We start from the raw sequence: 18,066 nt of genomic DNA, 5'->3' as shown, positions 1-18,066 counted from the left end.
GCATGGGAAAACGAGTTTTATCTCTGGAATGATTTTTGAAGGTCTCATTAAGACTTCCCTGTTACATCACTTTCAAAACAAAGCAGCTAAAGTTACTGTCGTGCCTATATTTTAAATTAGCGTATTTAAACGTCTTTGCAGTATTTTGGGCAAGGGATGGGAAGAGACTGGAAAAGACTGTTTACAGACTATATTCAGGCACTGACTAGTTTTATTCTTTAAAACTCATCCAAGTCTTTAGTGTTTCCTACTGTAAAAGCAAAACAATGCAAAACACATACACACAGTGAATTATAGCTTGGTTATTTTAAGAGTATGGTTTTAGAAACGATTCAGTTGACATTGTTTAGTGTAAGGCCAGCTGCCTTCATGGAGCTTCCACTCACAGAGAACCTGCATCCCTCCTGCCTGGCTGTCAGCCTCCTGATTAAACCCAGGGTCCTGTATGCTTCATCTCACTAACACATGCCGCTCATCACATACTGAAGAACTTTTTTCATGCAGATGTTATTCATCACCTTTGGGTGTCTTCTTTATTGACTTTTACCTGACGTTGGAAGTTACTTATATTCTCTGTGCCTTGTTTCCCTCATCTCCGAAATAAAGATGGTAAAGTAGGAGATTTATTTGTCTTATTTGTAAAATTCTATGAATTTTGATTACCTTCACCCCCTTCCAGTTTTTGGGGTATTGGTTTTTGTTTTTTGTTTTTCTTGATTTGCTCTGATTTGTTATACACATGGAAATCCTACATGCTTGGGTTTTTTTGTTTTGTTTTTGGTACGTTTCTTACAAAGTGTATTCGTCTATTTTCTGTGAAAGCTGAGGTGTTACCGAGTATTTCTGTAGTACCATTCATCGGAAGTATTTCTCCCCCATTGGAAATGATTCTATTTTGCAAAACTCTTAACAACTGGGTGTGTAACCTTGTTTCATTTCCAGACTTTTCCAGTGCTCAAGTTTGTGTTCAAGATTCTCTCTTCTACAGAGTTTATTGTCATTTCTAGTCTCTGCATCTTCAGATTTTACCATTTTCTCAGTTTCGGGTATCAGGTTAATGCTTTCTATTATAAAATACTCTTTTATTTTAAAAGTTGTTTGTTTTGATGCAGCTAGATCTTGATTGAATTGCTTCAGGTTAATCAAGAAAATATTTCTCCTGCGTGGTCCTTGCTAAGATGCAGCTGGTATATAGGTTATGAGCCAGTTTTTCCGCTCTCCTGCCTGGAAAGACCTGTGGACCAGTCTTCCACGTGATGTATAGTAAATGCACCTTCTCCTGGCATATCCTGTTGGTAACAATGAGGGAAAGAACTAGTGTAAAATTAGATCAGAGTTCCTTTGTAGCTAAGAAAATTTGTTACACTTGATTAGAACTGTATTTAAATAATAACCTGTCTACAGGAATGGATATTATGCTTCATTGTTAGGTAATGTGAAAACATTGTAGAAACTGCCTTCTAGGGTGGGTTTTGGACTTTTTTTGGCTGTTCGCCTTATAGAATGATCACTTGTGACACAACTGGAGACTTTCTCATGGATAAAAATACTATGAACAAAAGCAAAATAAACTTTGTTTCTTATATACATCAGTTAACAATGGGCAATGTCACACAGCGAAGTGACTGAAAGCATAAGATTTGGCGCCAATTGAAATGATTTTGAGTCAGTGTTGTCACAGTAGCATAGTCAACGAAACAAAGAGTCCAACAGGAAGCACTGAAGCTTTCTTTTTTCTTCAGAAACTCTAAAGATTTATTACTATGTGTTGCTTCCTGCATTTTATTCATGTTGCGTTTCTTTGTTCCGGAAAAGGCATTGACCCATTTATATTAATACAGACGACATCATCTGCAATTTTCATGATTAATAAGCCACATGCAGTAGCCTCCAATATTAACAAAGTTCTTTTAATAGTTTTTACGGAAGAAATTTTGGGATGGAGCTAAATATTTATTACTTTATTAAAACTGTGGCCATTTATCATTTTATAGTGCCCTGAAATAGTTTGTATCAATGAATTCTTTCAGAGTCTGTACCTCAGGGTCTTTTAACTTAAAAATGGTGTTAGGCCCTTAGTGACGCTTGGCCCAGATGGAAACATGCCTTCATTGGTGAGAATTTTGGATGTGAATGATTTTCAAATCATGAAAGAAAAGGTTACCTGAAAACCCTTTCAGACTTACTGAAGACCTATTTCTTCAGTGTATGCCACATCCCGGGGACAGGGTAAGTTTTTAACAGTAAAAGCGAGTAAAACTGGTGGTGCTCTGGCTGACCATCCCCCGTGTCGCGTAGGCGGCCTCCGTGCGCACTAGCATTACCTAGGGAGGTATTTGCGCCGCAAAGCTTGGTATCCTCTCTCCATTGCATGTTACAACCCAGTTTTCCCTTCTCTTTAAGGTGGTTTAGGTTAGAATCCAAACAAGGAAAAAGAGCCAAAACCCGGGGTGAGATAAAGGTCAGTATTCAGTTCATGAGGAACAATATGACAGCAAGTATGTTTGACTTATCAATGAAAGACAAAACAAGATCTCCGTTTGCAAAATTAAAAGATAAGATGAAAGGGAGAAAGAACGATGGGACATTTTCTGACACATCTTCTGCAATCATTCCAAGTTCTCATGTGACGGATGCCAATTCTGAGTTTTCAAGTGGTGAAATGCAGATGAAATCGAAACCAAAAAAGCCTTTCCTTTTGGGTCCTCAGAGGCTCTCCTCAGCGCATTCAATGTCGGATTTAACTGGGGCCCACGTGTCTTCTGAGAAACTGAAGTCTGGCACCACTGGCCAGACGCATCTTCTCGGACGCCAGATAGAGTCCTTTGGAGCAGTTCCAGAAAGTGGTGAGTGACGTTCTTTCTAATTGTATCCTCAGTGGCCTGAAATACCCTTCATAATTTTTTAAAGTTTAATTCTAAGATTAGAAAATAAAAATTATAGTTTTGTGGTGGTAGTTTCTAAATTTAGAAATCAAATATTTATTGAGTGCCTACTATCCTCAAAATTGATAATTTTATTAAAGGCAGAGCCTATCTGCATTCAGTATTGTATTTATATTATTAGATGATAATAAAATGAGTCCCAGTCACTTTTCATGGCTGGGCTTCATTTTTTTTTTTTTTAATAATTTTAAAAAAAAATTGACTTGAGAGAGAGAGAGGAAGGAGAGCGAGCGAGAGAAATGGAGAAGCATCGATTTGCTCTTCCACTTGCTTATGCATTCATTGGTTGATTCTTGTATGTGCCTTGACCAGGGATTGAACCCTCAACCTTGGTGTGTGGGGAGGGTGCTGTAACCAACTGAGCCACCTGGCCAGGGCCTGGCTTCATTTTTTACTCTTTTTCTCCTGCCTGGACAGCCTGAAGCACAAATGAATATTCCATTTAATCAGAAAGCTCCTAGAAAAAAACCCATACTCAGAAGTAAGAAAGTAAATTTAATTCTAATGATGAAAAAGCTCTTTGAGAATTTATAGCACCGTCTTGCCCAGCAGAGCCTCTAGTTTTGACATTGTAGTTTGTTTTTTTCTTCCCGAGCTGAGTAAATTACTGAATGTCTAGCGATCTCCTAATTATTATTAGCCTACATACTTCAGACTGCTGCACCGTAGCATTTTAGGATTGTTTCCTTCGATTATTTTAAAGGTTAAATCTTTAACTAGCTCCTTGCTCTCGCTCGGGAAGCCGCAGCTCGCCGCACGGCCTGCGCTGCCCACTCACTGCCCACTTGCTTGCAGGGAGCCCCCGGTCTCCGCACCGGCGGACGCTGAGCTTCGATACTTGCAAAGCGAGCCAGGCGCGCGGCGCCGACCAGGGCCCGTCGGCCCCCGGGAGACAGAGCGACCCGTTTACCAACGTCACGGCGTCCTTACCCCAGAAATTCGCAACACTGCCACGGAAGAAAAACCCCTTTGAAGATAGCAGCGAACCCTGGGACAACGGCGCGACTTTATTCGCAAAATCCGTCGACGTAAGGAAAGAGAGTAAAAGGGAGAAAAGAGAGAAAGTGAGCCTGTTGGAGAGAGTGACGGGCAGGAAGGAAGGCAGGAGGCCCGAGAAGCTGGGCAGCGGGGCCGGCAGCCCTGGCCTCCTGAAATCGCCTAGTGCGTTCAGCGAAAACCGTCAGGACTATTTTGATTACGAGTCAACTAATCCGTTTACAGCAAAATTCAGGGCTTCCAACATAGTGCCGTCCTCAAGGTAAGAGGAGCATGGGGAAAGGTGCACTGTTTTGAAAAAAATGTTGTTCTTGAAAGTATCAAATATCCCTTTGAAAAATACTTGAACATTCTAAATTCCTTTTATTTTACTTGAAAACATTTTTATCCTATTTTTATGATTGATTGTGGAGTCAGACCGTATTGCATACTTCTTTGGATTTGGACTCTGTCCCTTAGAAGGACAAAAGGTTCTGAATCCTTATCCTGGTCTGTTTCTACTTACGTGAGCCAGAAACTCACCAGAACTTACAGAGAGAAAGGCGTAACCTTGATGAGACGTGGTGCGAGTGAGTCACAGGGGGTTCATTCAAGCCAGTAATTGAGGGATGTGTTGTGTTTCTATATGTTATTTTCCAGGAATTAGTTTGTGCGTGGGCTGTTGGGAGCGGATTGTGGACCAGTAGCAGCCCATGGGCTATTTAAGAAACACTGGACTAGGTATTAATGATTTTCATAATAGGCCTTAACTGTCCTCATCAAATGACTATGTAGAGGTAGTTCTATTTGTGGATGTTTATTGGGATTCAGGGACCCTTGTGGGTATTATAAATACATCAAAGAATATCTATGTAGTGATTGATAGTCATAGAAATAACCACTGTCATGATAAAGATTAGGTTTTCAGCATCTGAGCTGTCAGTTGGGTATAGGATGCTTTTTCTGTTCTCTAGTACCGTTTGGAACCATACGTATCTAAGAGCAGGGATTTTGCAGGCGTGAAGGATGGAACTGCCAACTAAGGAAACCTCAGACCAAGAACGAAATGAGTTCGTTGCAGTCTTAGGTGCGCGTGGTAGAATGATGGCTGTGTAACAGAAGTTTCTCCTTGAGGCAATAATATATTCAGACCTGAGTGGGAATCCTGGCTTAGCAGCTCAGTGATCTCCCTAAACTTCAGCATCTCCACCTTTGAAACAAGGAAAGTAAATCCTATTGGTAAGAGTGGGTGACGATAAATGATAAGTACAAGGTACAAACCCAGGTCCCAAATAGAGAACCCATAAATGGTGGCTGCTGTTAGGTTTTATGTATTGTTGTGTCATATTTTATTTGAAAACGGTGCTTAGTTTTGTCCCACTATAAACTACAGTGTTAACAGTCACCCTTCGGGCTGTGCTCTCCCCGCCTCTCCCGTAATCTGATGACTCCTTACAACATGCATTCAGACCTTTCAGAGGGAAGTGTGTGTTTTCTTCTAGCAACAAAAGTGTGTGTTTCTTTTAGGATATTTGCTCTGGCTTTAGAAAGCATTGGTCAGCTTTCTGGAGTCCATAGACTGGACTCTAGAGAAATCCATTTTTATCTCATGGCATTACTATTTCATCAAGGAGCCCACAGTTTGATATGCTCTTCTCAGATATTTTACTTTGGGATTTTACATAGTGTGCTTTACGTATTGCATTACAACCCAAATTACAGGGGTAAATAGAAATCAATTTGCTTTCCCCCCTCCTTTACTGAACTTTTTTTGAAGATGATTGTTGAAAATAACTAAGATAACTTGAGATTGGGTAATTTATATTATTTTAGAGTCAAAGAAAAGCAAGGAAATGGGAAATGGTAGGAAAATGTTTTTAAATTATGGCAGCATATGGGAAAATAGGTGTCCTCAAACCTTTAGTCACCCCTTACATGGGCTATTTACATCGACTGCCACTGGTTTTAAAAGTAAGTGTGACATTCTGCCAGATTTAGGCTTTGTTTTGGGGTTCAATATGAATGCATTTTCTGTCAAAATTAGAGCTGTTTCATGTTATATGTGTGAAATGATTGCAAGCATGTAAAAAACAATAGATTCTAAAATCTTAAGGCTTCTTTTATATATTCTTTCATCTCCATATTGTGTGAGATGCCAGAAATGAGGGCAGAAACATTTGTCGATTCCTGGGAAGTTAGTCTTTCTTTTCGTGTCATAAACCATCTTTGTGGTAAATTTAAACCATGTGCAGTAAGGTAGCTCTAATGAGTAAGATTGAATAGAAATAGATCTTGGAAGAGCGTGTGGTTCAAATTTTTGGGAAGCGGCTTTACCTTGAGTGGAATCTGGGAGGTATATTGAGGTAGTTCTGTCTTTGTGTGACAGCGTGTCACTGTTCTTCATCGTCCCAGGATCATCCCTCAGTTAGATGGGACCGTTTAGATTTCTCACCAAATGCACTTTGCGGCTATAGACTCGCATCGCTAGGACGTGTGCTGTGAATTTTGTTTTTCCACTAGTGCTGACTAGATCTCTTTACGGAGTTTCCTGGCCTCGCTCGTGACGGAAGCTTGTGAGAATGCTGGACAGAGCTGAGGGTGAGACATGTAGCTGGGGAGCGGGATGTGGTCCCCTGACTCTGCTGGCTCACCCGGGACGGCAGGGGCGCGAGAACGGCCCTACCCGCGGGCGAGTGACGTGTGGTTACAACCGAGAGCTTCCTTTATGCCAAAGATTGTAAAGCGCTGAGGAACATTTTCTTAAAAGGTAGTGTTTTTATTTCTTAGGGTCAGTGAAATCCACCTGAAGAAATTACCTTGTAAATCACAAAAATACTGCCTTTTGCTTCTGTTCCTGGAATGGATCCCGTTGTCTTGCATAAAACGGATAAAGCAAGCGAGTTAGGCTTTTTGTCGGGTTGCTTCACCAGAGAGCAGGACTCCTGGGACACTTTTCCCTCCGGTGGCTGATTCTCGGCACCTGCCTTCTTCACGCCCTCTTCTTCGAGGCCCCTCCTGCTCCTGGAGGGGAGGGAGCTCGCGGCTCCTGCGCTGCAGCGTTTTCCTCCACGCCTTCCTTTCCATGGCGTCCCATTGTCACTGACAGGCCACCCGCTCTCCCCTCCCTCCACCGTGGACAGCTTGCGGGCAGCGCCTGCGTTTCATTCATCTCCTGTCCTTAGTGGCCGCGTGATGCTTGCTTGGTAGGTAGTAGGTGTCAGAAAGACATTTTTGAGTAACTGAACACAGCAGACTGGTCTCCGGAAAGGCTTCTGTGCCCCTAGCCTCCTGCTTGCAGCTCAGTGTGGGCTGTGGAGATCTTTCTGATAGATTGAGAGCAGACCATAAAGGCAGATGTGTGTATTTTTATGCGCAGCAAAACATTATTAAAAATCTAAGTGAGTTTTTAAGGACTATTAAATTTTAATATTCATACCCTAAATAGCACATTTCTGGAGTTTAAGAACTCTGTATTAGGATAGGCTATCTTACTATTTTTCAAGGCTTATATTTTAGACTTTTCTGAACTGTACAACTTTTCTTTTATTGTTCCTCCTCTCTCTGTTCTCGGTAAGTTAATTTCCTTACTCACATCTCGACCCTGAGGCCCTTGTAGGCCTTCTCATCTCCATTCTTTGGCTCAGTGGTAGGATGTACTCTTAACCCACCTGAATGTGCTAAGCCTGTCTGTCCTTGTTGCTAAAAACTCTTTCTGTCTTGATTAATAATGTGATGTTTCCCACCTTTGGATTTCTGCTGATCCAGAAGGACATAATTGCTACACGATGTTTGTTGTGTCTAGTCTTAGTGCTCCCGATCCAGGGACCTAAGCTTCTTAGTCATGCTGAATCTTTAGTGCCCCTAGCGCCTAGAGCAGGGCGTGTCCTCAGTGCTAAGCATCAAGGGCTCCTGGGGATTTTTAAAAATTATGATTTGTTGGGTCCTACTGCAGACTGAGTTAGAATTTTTAGTGAATGGACCTGAAATAAAAGTCAACATTTTAAAAGCTTCCCACTGATTCTCAGACAGGTGTAAACATTGCTGGTCTAAATTAAATCAGCTATTTCATAAGTGCGTGTTGATGACTAGGAATCGGGAGTTGTGCTTGTATGCTCATCGCTGAACAGACAACCTCATCACATTAGCTTTGCTTACAGGTCCTAACTAAGGCGGCGGGCACTGTAAGACCAGCTGATGAAACAGGAGTGGAGAGGAGTGTGGCGTTTGGCCGAGAAGCTAAGAAGCATCTGAATTATAGCAGGCACTGAAGACCAGGCACAACTGTCTGAGCACTAATAATGTTGGCATCTGTAGGTGAAATATTTCTCAGGATTTAGGCAGGACTGGAGAACCCCACCTAGTTAAGGGAGTAGAAGCGTCATCTGTGAGATGAGCTAATGTCTGATGTTAGGGGAGCAGCTTATCGGAGAGCTTGAACTTACGGGAGATATTTTTACCAGAGAATTTTGTTTGGGAACATCCGTCTGTGTGTGACTTGCACAAAGAACATGCTTTCGCTTCATTCTTTTCTGCCTCATTGTTTCGTGAGTACCATGTGGCAATCTCTTAGTCTATGATAACTTAATGGCACATTTTATAATATCATTTTTAGTACTATCAATTTTATTAGCGCATATATGCGTATATTTCCATTTGCAATGATTGCCGTGGAAGGACATGTCTTCTGCTTAGCTGACGAACTTAGGCCGATCAGTTATTTTTTTTAGGGCAGTACAGAAATAGTGTCTAAGATCAAGACCTCACGTTTATCACCAATATTTTATAATTTTGCACGACAGGCATGCCTTTAACCTTTGAGATTAGGTTGACCTACTTCCTTCTTTCCCTCCTTTCCTCCCTCCTTTCTCTATTTCCTTCACTGGTCAATTCCCCTCTATGGTTGTATCATACCTTTAGACTGTGTATTTCAGTGTGTTTCTAATTTTCACAAATCAACAAAATCATCATAGGCTTAAAAGCATGTAACCATTATTATGAAGTTCTGTAACATGTCCATGAAAAATGATAGTTTACTGTAGGCTTACATTTTAATTTTAAAAGTTACAGTAAACAAATGATCCTGAAGAAGAGACTATCTTTAATGTAAAATCTTCATTTTTATAATGCTCCTTGTGGAGATTTTTTTTCTTGTATAAGTTTAAAGCTCTGTCTTTGGCATAATAAACCTTAACACGCATAAGGTTTATTTTATTTATTTTTATTATTAAAATGTCTTTATTGACTTTAGAGAGAGGAAGGGAGAGGGAGATATAGAAATATCAATGATGAGAGAGTCATTAATCGGCTGCCTCCTGCAGCCCCTCACTGAGGATTGAGCCCACGACTCGGGCATGTGCCCTGACCGGGATTTGAACTGCGATCTCCTGGATCCCAGGTCGATGGTTGGCCACTGAGCCATGCCAGCTGAGCTGCATGAGGTTTATTTTAAAGGCAATGTTTTTTGTTCATCTTTGTCTGATATTAAAGATATTTGCCTTGTAGTTATGGCAAGCCATAACCCTTTTACACAGCTGAGAACTGGTAGCCTTATTTGTGAGGTAGAAAACAAAAACTTTTGAGATGATTTTTAGATCCATTAATCCATTAATGCCCAGGAACTTACAGAATGTATCCAATGAACCAGTGACTGGGAGCATGAAGTATGCAGTGTGATTAGTTCCCACTAACTAGAACTTTATGCTTAACTCCCCAGATACTACTTGAAACTTTTTTACCCTTTGTCGTCTTAATACTCATTATAATAGCTCTCATTAATTGGTACGTCTCCCAATGGGTTAATTTGCAGATACCAACCATGCCATCCTTCTGCTAACTCGCTAATGCAAATTGATATTTATAGATGTCAAAATTGAAAACAAATAAAGCTCTGTAACAAAAAAAAGACAAACTTTGCTAAGTTATTATAATTTTGAGCTGAGAAACTGAGATATAGAAAGACTCTGAGAGAAGAAAACAGGCCCCTAAAAATCCACAGAAACTACTGTAGGCTAATAGACGGATGTGAAAATTTCTCAATTTACAGCACTTGACAGGTGCTAAAAGAAAAGCATCTTTAATTTTAATGTGTTGTTAGGACCTCTTTAGAGAGACTGTACAAGTTATTAACAAGGTCCTCTGAGACAGGAGACGGGTAATTAACAAGACCTATGAAGATATAGTTTAGGTAATTAACGAGCTCTTAGGCACTGGACACAGGATAACACATAGTGAGTCCAGTAGTTAAAGAGAACAGGTTGTTATGATCAAATACAAGATATAGTATGCAAGTCCTCCTGAGGTTTCTGATAGGAAAGTATTAAAATTATATTCCAGTAACCCCAGTGCACTAATTTTTGTAAATCAGTATGGTTTTTTTGTTTAACTGTTAATATATTATTTGAGAGGGTTATTTCTTTGTAAAACCCAACAAACAGGAAAGCTTGTTACGTATAGAGTAATAATCTTTGTTATTAGTGAACATGTGTATTTTGAGAATAATATATTGGAAAGACAAAAATTATGTGATTCTGAATTGTTCTGTTTGTCTGTTGTTCTGTTTATTTCTTCATCTCTGGCCTGTTGGCTAAAATTGCCTCTTCCAAGTTGACCTTATTTTCTTACCCACTTGAAAGCTGTCAGGATCTAGGCCAGAGAGGAGACTGCCCTTCACCACTCGGTGTTTATACAGATGCACAGGTCCTGTGGTACCTTCAAGTTTGAGACTTGATATTCCCAATTTCAGGTATTTGGTTTAGTTATTTCCTGTGTAAATGTGAAATTGTTGGGGTGTGAATTGAGTTTTGGTTTGGAAGACTCCCACGGTCAGCAAGCCTTTATTCCAGACATCTTATACTCTGTAAAGACCGAGAGTGGAAAGAAGCCCTTGCAGGCCCCCTGCTTCATTCTCTGGCTTCCTCAGTGTGGCTACTTCACTCCATCAACATGATTTCCCCCGAATTTCAGATCTGGTGATCAAATGATGTTTTCATTTTCATTACTGTTGAAATAATTCATGGAAATCAGAGGTTGTGAAGACAGAAATTCTGTTCTTAGAGCTCATAGAAGTAGGCTTGTAAATATTAGGTCTGAGTTCTCTGCTAAGGACTGGATGTTATATAGGCAGTGGGGAACCATGAAAGCTTTTTCAGTTGGCTTGTAATGTGATCAAAGTAATATCTTACAGGTAGGCCTGTAGCATGGGGATCTGCTGGGGGCAGGAGTGGAAAGGGAGAGAGAAGGACTTGGGGCAGGAAAACTTGTCAGGAAGTCGGTGTGATTGTTGAGGTGAAAGCTGGTGGAGGTCCCTTGGCGGTGAGGGTGGAAAAGAAGAGACTATCTCTGAGATACTTTTCTGGCTAAAATAAACAGTCATTCTGCTTTTGTGTGTCTATGTGGAGGGGGGAGGGGGGCTTGGTAAAGGAGAAGAAACAATGAGGATTATTCCTAGATGTGTCCTCAGTCGTGCACACGTCACGAAACAGCATTGTGAAAACTAGCACAGCAGTGTCAGGTCTGTAGCCTTCGAATCAGTCAAACTTGGCGTTTTAGTCTTGATGGAGAGGGTGGAGGTTTTTGTTTTTAACGAGATGCTCTCGTTTAGAGGAGTTGTGTTTTTTTTTGAGAGAATAGGAATGATGTGTTTTGAGTTGATTGAGACAAGCAAGTTAGTATCAACATGGTAATGGCTCTTGAGGGGTTGGTTTTTAATACTTGAAACACACTTTGGCTTCTTTGAACACAAGAATGCAAATCTCTATAATTGCTTATGGATTTGTTGCATATAAAGCATGTTCACCCTAGCACTGGAATTACCGCATGCATTTCTCTCCAGTGGCTTTGGCTTTGCTCATTCTCCTTTTGCTAAAGCCCGTCACTGAGAGAATGACTTCTGTTCCTGTGTACCCCTCTCTCCAGGCCTCCTACTTCTGTTCAGAACATTTTCTTCTGGGCCGCCATGACCACATCACCTGTAATTATTTATTTTCATAACAACAAAGCTTTAACTTTTGAAAAACAAGTACTGTTCCCATATATTTAATGTATGGTGGTAGTGTTACCTGTGGCCAGGGTGTTTTCAGTAGCTGCCGGCAGTAGAAAATAAAGCAGTTAACTTGATTATGAAATGATTTTTCTTTTATGCATTTGTCTAGTTTCTAAAACTGTCAGGATCCAGACATTTGACATGTGTTTCCTTGAACTTAAATTTTAAGGATAAATTACTGATCTTTGATTTGATGTGTTAAATATAATATAGTATTATATTATTATGTAACATAATTACAATATGTATGAATATTAAAATATATAAATATTTGTTACATATTAAACATATATCAGATAGTGTTTTTATGTATTTATATATATATATATATATATATATATATATATATATATAGGCCTAGAACTCTTTCTGACAGATGTGCTAATACCTCTTTCATAGCAATTACATGAATCAGCTTGGCCTAGAATAAACTGTAATTCACGCTGCCAGTGTTTAAAGTTGTTTTAACAGACATGTATGTAAAGCTCTACTAGGGCTGCGGTGGGTGGGTTGGAGACGCCAGGCGCAGGGACTGGTAGCCACCCAAGCTGGGCAGAGGCTGTGTGGGCAGCGCCCGTAGGCCACGGTGAGCCGAGTTGGCCCAGGGCTTGCTGGGAAAGGCGGAGGAGCAGTGTACAGCGTCGGGGAAATGCCTCTTGAAGGGCGAGGCTTTTGAGCTTCTTCCTGACCATTGAGCATGATTTTGTAAGTTGGGGAGTGGGTGAGAGAGACGGTGGTTTTAGTAAATAGCAGGAAAGCATTAAAGTTGCGAGGTGCATTTTGAAGGAAGATTTTAGTGACTGTGTACTCATATCATTAGCTCTTTACCAACTACTTAGTGATTTTACCATTTCTTTTCTTGTTGGAGTCACGGAGCTATATCTACTCCACTGTCATTCCCCAAGGAAGTGTTTGCTGCTTTAGGCAGTTAAGGAGCCAATTAGGGGGGTGCCCTGCAGCAGCCCTGCATGGAGGCCTCTGTTACGCTGCCTGGGGTGGGTTAATCGTGTATTCTGTTTACTTGAGGTGTACCTTAAGTTTTATATAGATTTTTTACTTTTAAAGAAATTAAATGCCCAAAATAAATTAAAAATGGAAATCATACCACAATTTAATATTTGATTCAGAAGGTCTATTTAACTTTTTCCACCCAAGGATTTTACAGTGTAAAGTGAAAAAAAAATACATATGTATAGTAATAGAATATTCTGAAGGGAGTGCTACCAGTTCAGGTTTGGGACTCAGGTCTGGCTTTGAGTCCGTTGAATGGCGGGCGGCCCCGCTTCATCTTTCTAAGCCTCACTTTCCAGCTGCTCCCTGGGGTAGCAGCACCCTTGGTGTCAGGCAGGGGCAGTGAGTACTGCGCGAGGTGGTGTTTGCCACAGGGCAAACCTGGAAGTGGTGGCTCTCGCTGTGACTTTACAGCATCTACAGAATGGTGTTAAGTTAAATGAAATTATTTCTAAGTAACAGTATATTCTCAACATTAAAAAACTTAAATACAAGTGGAATTTAGGGGCTGACCAATAAAAATAAAGGACATACATTTGGCAGACAACAAAATTCATAGAAATTCTAGTTTCTTTCAAGATGTATGTTCAATAATAATCTTTGATGAAATAAAATTGAAATTAGAAGTATTTTCTGTATGAAGTAGAAAATTTGTTTTATTACTATGCAAGGCAAAGGTATTATACTCAATATTGCTGTCAAGTCCTGCGTTCAGAAATTCTTGTGTAGCACAGATAAGGCAGTACGTGGTAGATGTCTAATCTAAGCTTGGGCTTTGCCTTCACTAAGGCATGATGATGATTTCCTAAGCTCACAGGGCTGCGCTCAAATTCAGTTGTTGAAGGGCATCATGGCTCCTCTCCAGAACTTGGCCTTGTCCCAGGTACAAGCCAGCTTGAGCACTCTTGGCCAGGGGCGTTGTGGGCTTCTGTCCTTTCCTGCCTAGTCCGGAGGGACGCAAGGCCAGCTTGCCTCACTCGTGCCCTCATGGAAGAGTTGCCTCTGCCCAGTTATCCTCATCCTCACGGGAAAAGGCTGGTCAGGACGCGGTTGGCCTGGGCCACGCTCAGTGGGAGCCTGTGCTGGGCCTGGCCCTGTCGGGGCTGGTGCCTTGCTCTCATCTCCTTGCCAGTTCTGTTTCTCTCGGAAGCAGAGAGAAACAGAACTGGCTTCCCACCTCCATCCTGCACCCAGCCCCAAACACTCTAGTGGATACACTCCAGGCGGTGGACCAGGGTCTACTCAGAGCGACAGGATAAACAGCATAACTTCTCAGTGACAGTATTCCTAAAGATTTAGGGAGAAAAGATTCTTTTTATACCAGGAAAAAGAAATGTGATTATAGTATGGAGTAAAATGCAAAAATCTACCTGCATTTTTAAGTTAAATTTGAGATGTCAAGGAAATTTTATGCTTGTTGCTAGACGTCTTCTCATGTATTAGGGGCGCAAAAGAGAAAAATGTTTGAGAAACTTAGTTTTAAAGAAATGCAGAACTGTTGGAAGTCACAGGGCTTGTGTTGGACAACTTGTGAATTGTTTGAGTGACTATATTTAAATAATTACTTCTTTTCGTCACCAGAAGAGAAGAGTAAGTTAAACTTGACTGAACATGCTGTTCTGGGTGGAGCATGCCTTTATTTCATAAGTGTCCTGAAATTGGTACGTTTAGGACTTTTTCAGCAATGTATTTATGACTGCTCATGATGGAAGAGCAGCAAGGTCTGAATCTGCTGTCCATGAGCTTTGGTTCACTGACCATAGTCTTTAATTGTCTTGCCTGTGAGAGCTCATGAGACATCCTGTGGGAATGTTAGTAAGTAAATTACTGTTTATCCCCATAGACACAAGCGTTAGGTCTGTTTTGCTAGTCATGCATTTAGTGTGCTTGCCCTGTCTCAGGAGAGAGAATGTAGCATTTTAATCTACAATATCATTAATTTGATTTGGTACTGACTTCTTTCTTTTCCTAAAAAGAAATGAAAACGAAGCAATAAGGAGTTGCACCTTTCCTCTTAAGCCCTATCTGCATGGGTAATAAACCTCATTGAAACATGCTGATAAAACTCCTTTAACTTCTTTGAACTCTGTTGAATTCCTATGGAATAAATGTTTTTAGTATTTTCCAGAAAAATCTCAAGGTCATCTGTATTATGGGCAGATACCTAAGCTGGCAGACCTGGCTGGTGAAATGGATAAACTGGCTAGTTGAGTTGACTTTGTTGGAAGTCACCTTTCAATACATATTGGCAGTTGTATCAGAATAATTCTTCCTATCTTAAAAAGAACTGAAAAAAATCCCGTTAATATACTATCAGGCCTAGAGATAAGTAATTTTTATTATTCAGAAAAAATGATTTCCTCTCCTCTGGAGATTTTATATCTTGTTGTTGAAACTTTTATCGACCTACCATTGATTTACTCAGTCAACTATTAGCTCAGCTTTTACAAATTTTTACTTAAGCACTGGCTGTTAATTTATTCAACATACATTTGTTAAGCATCTGCCATGATGCTCTGAGGCCTGTCACATGCCAGGACTGAAAAGATTAATGAGATATTCCTTCCTTCAAGCCGTTTATCGAAGCAAGGGGTGGGGGATCCAGGGATTAAGATTCACAAAGGACAAACTTTTTTTTTTTAATCCTCACTGGAGGATATGTTTTTCAGTTGATTTTAGAGAGAGAGGAAGAGAGAGAAACATGTATTGGTTGCCTCCCGTAGGTGCCCTGGCCAGGGATTGAACCCTCAACCTAGGTATGTGTCCTGACGGGGAATAGAACCTGCCACTTTTTTGCTGCACAGGACGATGCTCTAACCAACTGAGCTATCTGGCCAGGGCCACCAAAGGCAAAGTTTAAGGGGAAAAATTTTAGAGCAGTTTTAGGTCACAGCAAAATTGAGCAGAAGGTACAGATGTTTCCCACATATTCCTATCCCCACACATGCATAGCATCCCCCACTAGAGTGGTATATTTGGCACAATTGATGGAACTACAGTGACACATCAAATTATACAAGTCCGTAGTTTACATTAGGATTCTTGTATATTCTGTGGGTTTCGACAAATGTATAATGACGTGTCCCCCTTTATAGTATTTGAAAACCTATTGATTACTGTTCCTTTGAAAACATGTTTAGAAAAATTCCATTTGTGAAAATGTGTTACAAATTGTAAGTACATAAGTATGAGGTGGTATTATTCAAATCCAAGTCACTTTAAGCAATTATACCATTTCAGATCTGCAGGAGCGGTCTTGAATAATGCAGTTCTAAATTGAAAATAATTTTGAACATACACTACTATAGCTCTGTGAATGTGGAAAGTGTTGTTAGTTGTAGGCCAGGAACTTTTTTGTGGCTGGCAAGTAGGAGACTATATTTTGGGAAAAAAGAAAAGTGTTACAATAACTAGTTATGGAACATAAGCCAGAACCGAAGGGGAAAGGGAAGTGTAGACAATTCATGTGAATAATTGTGATATGCTGTCTTTCTTTGGTTCTCTCTTCTTTTTATTAGGTAAATAGGGTAACCCTTTGTTCCAAACTATTTTAAATTATTAAGTGAATTGTTTATAGCCTTTATTGTATATGCTTGTATCAGTTAGAGTACCAGCAGGAGACAAATGACACACTCAGAATGGATAATTGAAGATAGTGTAGTGAAGAGACTGTGCAGAGGGGTGGCCCAGCTGAAGGATGCCGAGGGGGGATAGTATAGCGCTGGGAACCTGCACTGTCTAGAAGGGACCGCCATGCCTAGGTGTGAAGGAACAGCTGGAGTTGCAGCTGAGGCTGTTTGTAGAGAACCTACTGCTAAAACTGCACCCCAGCAGGGAGGGACGGAGGTGGGCAGGATGGGCTGGGGTCTGCGTCCTCTGTCTTATCTCCTGCAGGTGCCTCCCAGTGGCAGAACATAAATTGAATGCAGTGGGAAAGGGGCCCAGGCAGTGCACCCCCGTTGGGCTGCAGGGAGGGAGCAGGAGGGGCAAACAGAAAGTAATGGGCACTGTCATTTCAGAGCCTGTTGCTTTTCAGCCTCTGTTCTATCTCCTTAAGATTATCTAAGTCTTGGACTTTTCGTAGTCATTGCTGATGGGAAGAATTCCTAGGAAATTGTGTTGAGCTCCTTGAAACCAGCTCACAGTAGGACTGGACTGACACCCGTGTGGAAGGAGCACAGTTTATGGCTAAGAGCTTTACTGTGGAGGTGGGTTGTGTTTCTTTTAATCCTGACAGTCGCTTGATCACTGTGTTACCTGGAGTAAGCTTCCTAAAGCCTCTGTGCCTGCTTCCTCTCCTGTCAATGGAAATGAAAATAGCATTCACCCCGTAGGACTGAGTGAGTTCATGTTAACATGTAAAGCGCTCAGGAAGGTACCTGGTAGGCGCCACAATTAAAGCCCCATAAATAGTAGTTGTTAGGCCTACTGCCTTGTTTTGTTTTTTCCCCTTGCTTCACTGAAAATGGGGCATTTTCCATCTCTTTTCAGACTCACTAAAGGTGTTGCTATGTTATGTTTTGTTACAGTCCTGTCCTGTTTGTACCCCTCCCCCAGCTGCATTTGTCACCAAAGTGAAGCCCCAGGTCTCAAGAGCCCACTCTCTCAGTGAAACAGGAAGACCACCGGGATGCTTGCCTTTGAATATAATTAATGTCAGGGGTTCTCCTGTGGTGGTTTCAAGTCGTACGTGTTCCCCGTACCCCGTACCTAGTGCAGAATGGTCGGTGCTTCAGAACGTCACCCCTCTGCTCCCCGCTCCTTCCCCTCGCGTCCCCCAGCCAGGTGGGACGCCTCCTGGAGTTTTCAGATAACTCCAGTCCACTTAGTAAATACAAAATGCATCAGGTTGTAGGCCAAAATGGATTTACCTTTATAATTTTAGCACTAATGGGGCCTAGAAAGAGGTATGGAAGAGAGAATAATACTTGTTCTTAAAGGCCTTCAAAGAGCTTCTGGTGCTGTTACTGTGACTTCTCATTGAAAGATTAAAATCCTAGAGCCAGGAATTTGCACAGTTTGCATTGTCTTATGCTAACAAGACAGTTAATCAGGTTTAATAGATCTTTGTTCTTCAGCGGGTTTTTATTTTTA

The 18,066-nt window shown here is 41.0% G+C and overlaps 1 protein-coding gene across 1 annotated transcript in view; it reads left to right on the top strand.

Moving 5' to 3' along the window:
• The window catches only part of RAB11FIP2 (RAB11 family interacting protein 2), a 35,171-nt gene that overhangs the window by 3,341 nt on the left and 13,764 nt on the right, over positions 1 to 18,066 (top strand). The window contains exons 2-3 of the mRNA XM_016206334.2: positions 2,404 to 2,846; positions 3,741 to 4,203. Coding sequence (XP_016061820.2) covers positions 2,404 to 2,846; positions 3,741 to 4,203 — 906 coding nt within the window. The remainder of the gene's footprint in view (positions 1 to 2,403; positions 2,847 to 3,740; positions 4,204 to 18,066) is intronic.

Source organism: Miniopterus natalensis, chromosome 14 (genome assembly GCF_054644295.1).
Source record: "Miniopterus natalensis isolate mMinNat1 chromosome 14, mMinNat1.hap1, whole genome shotgun sequence".
Classification (NCBI taxonomy): Eukaryota; Metazoa; Chordata; class Mammalia; order Chiroptera; family Miniopteridae; genus Miniopterus; species Miniopterus natalensis.
This window is presented reverse-complemented; position numbering and strand designations above follow the sequence as displayed.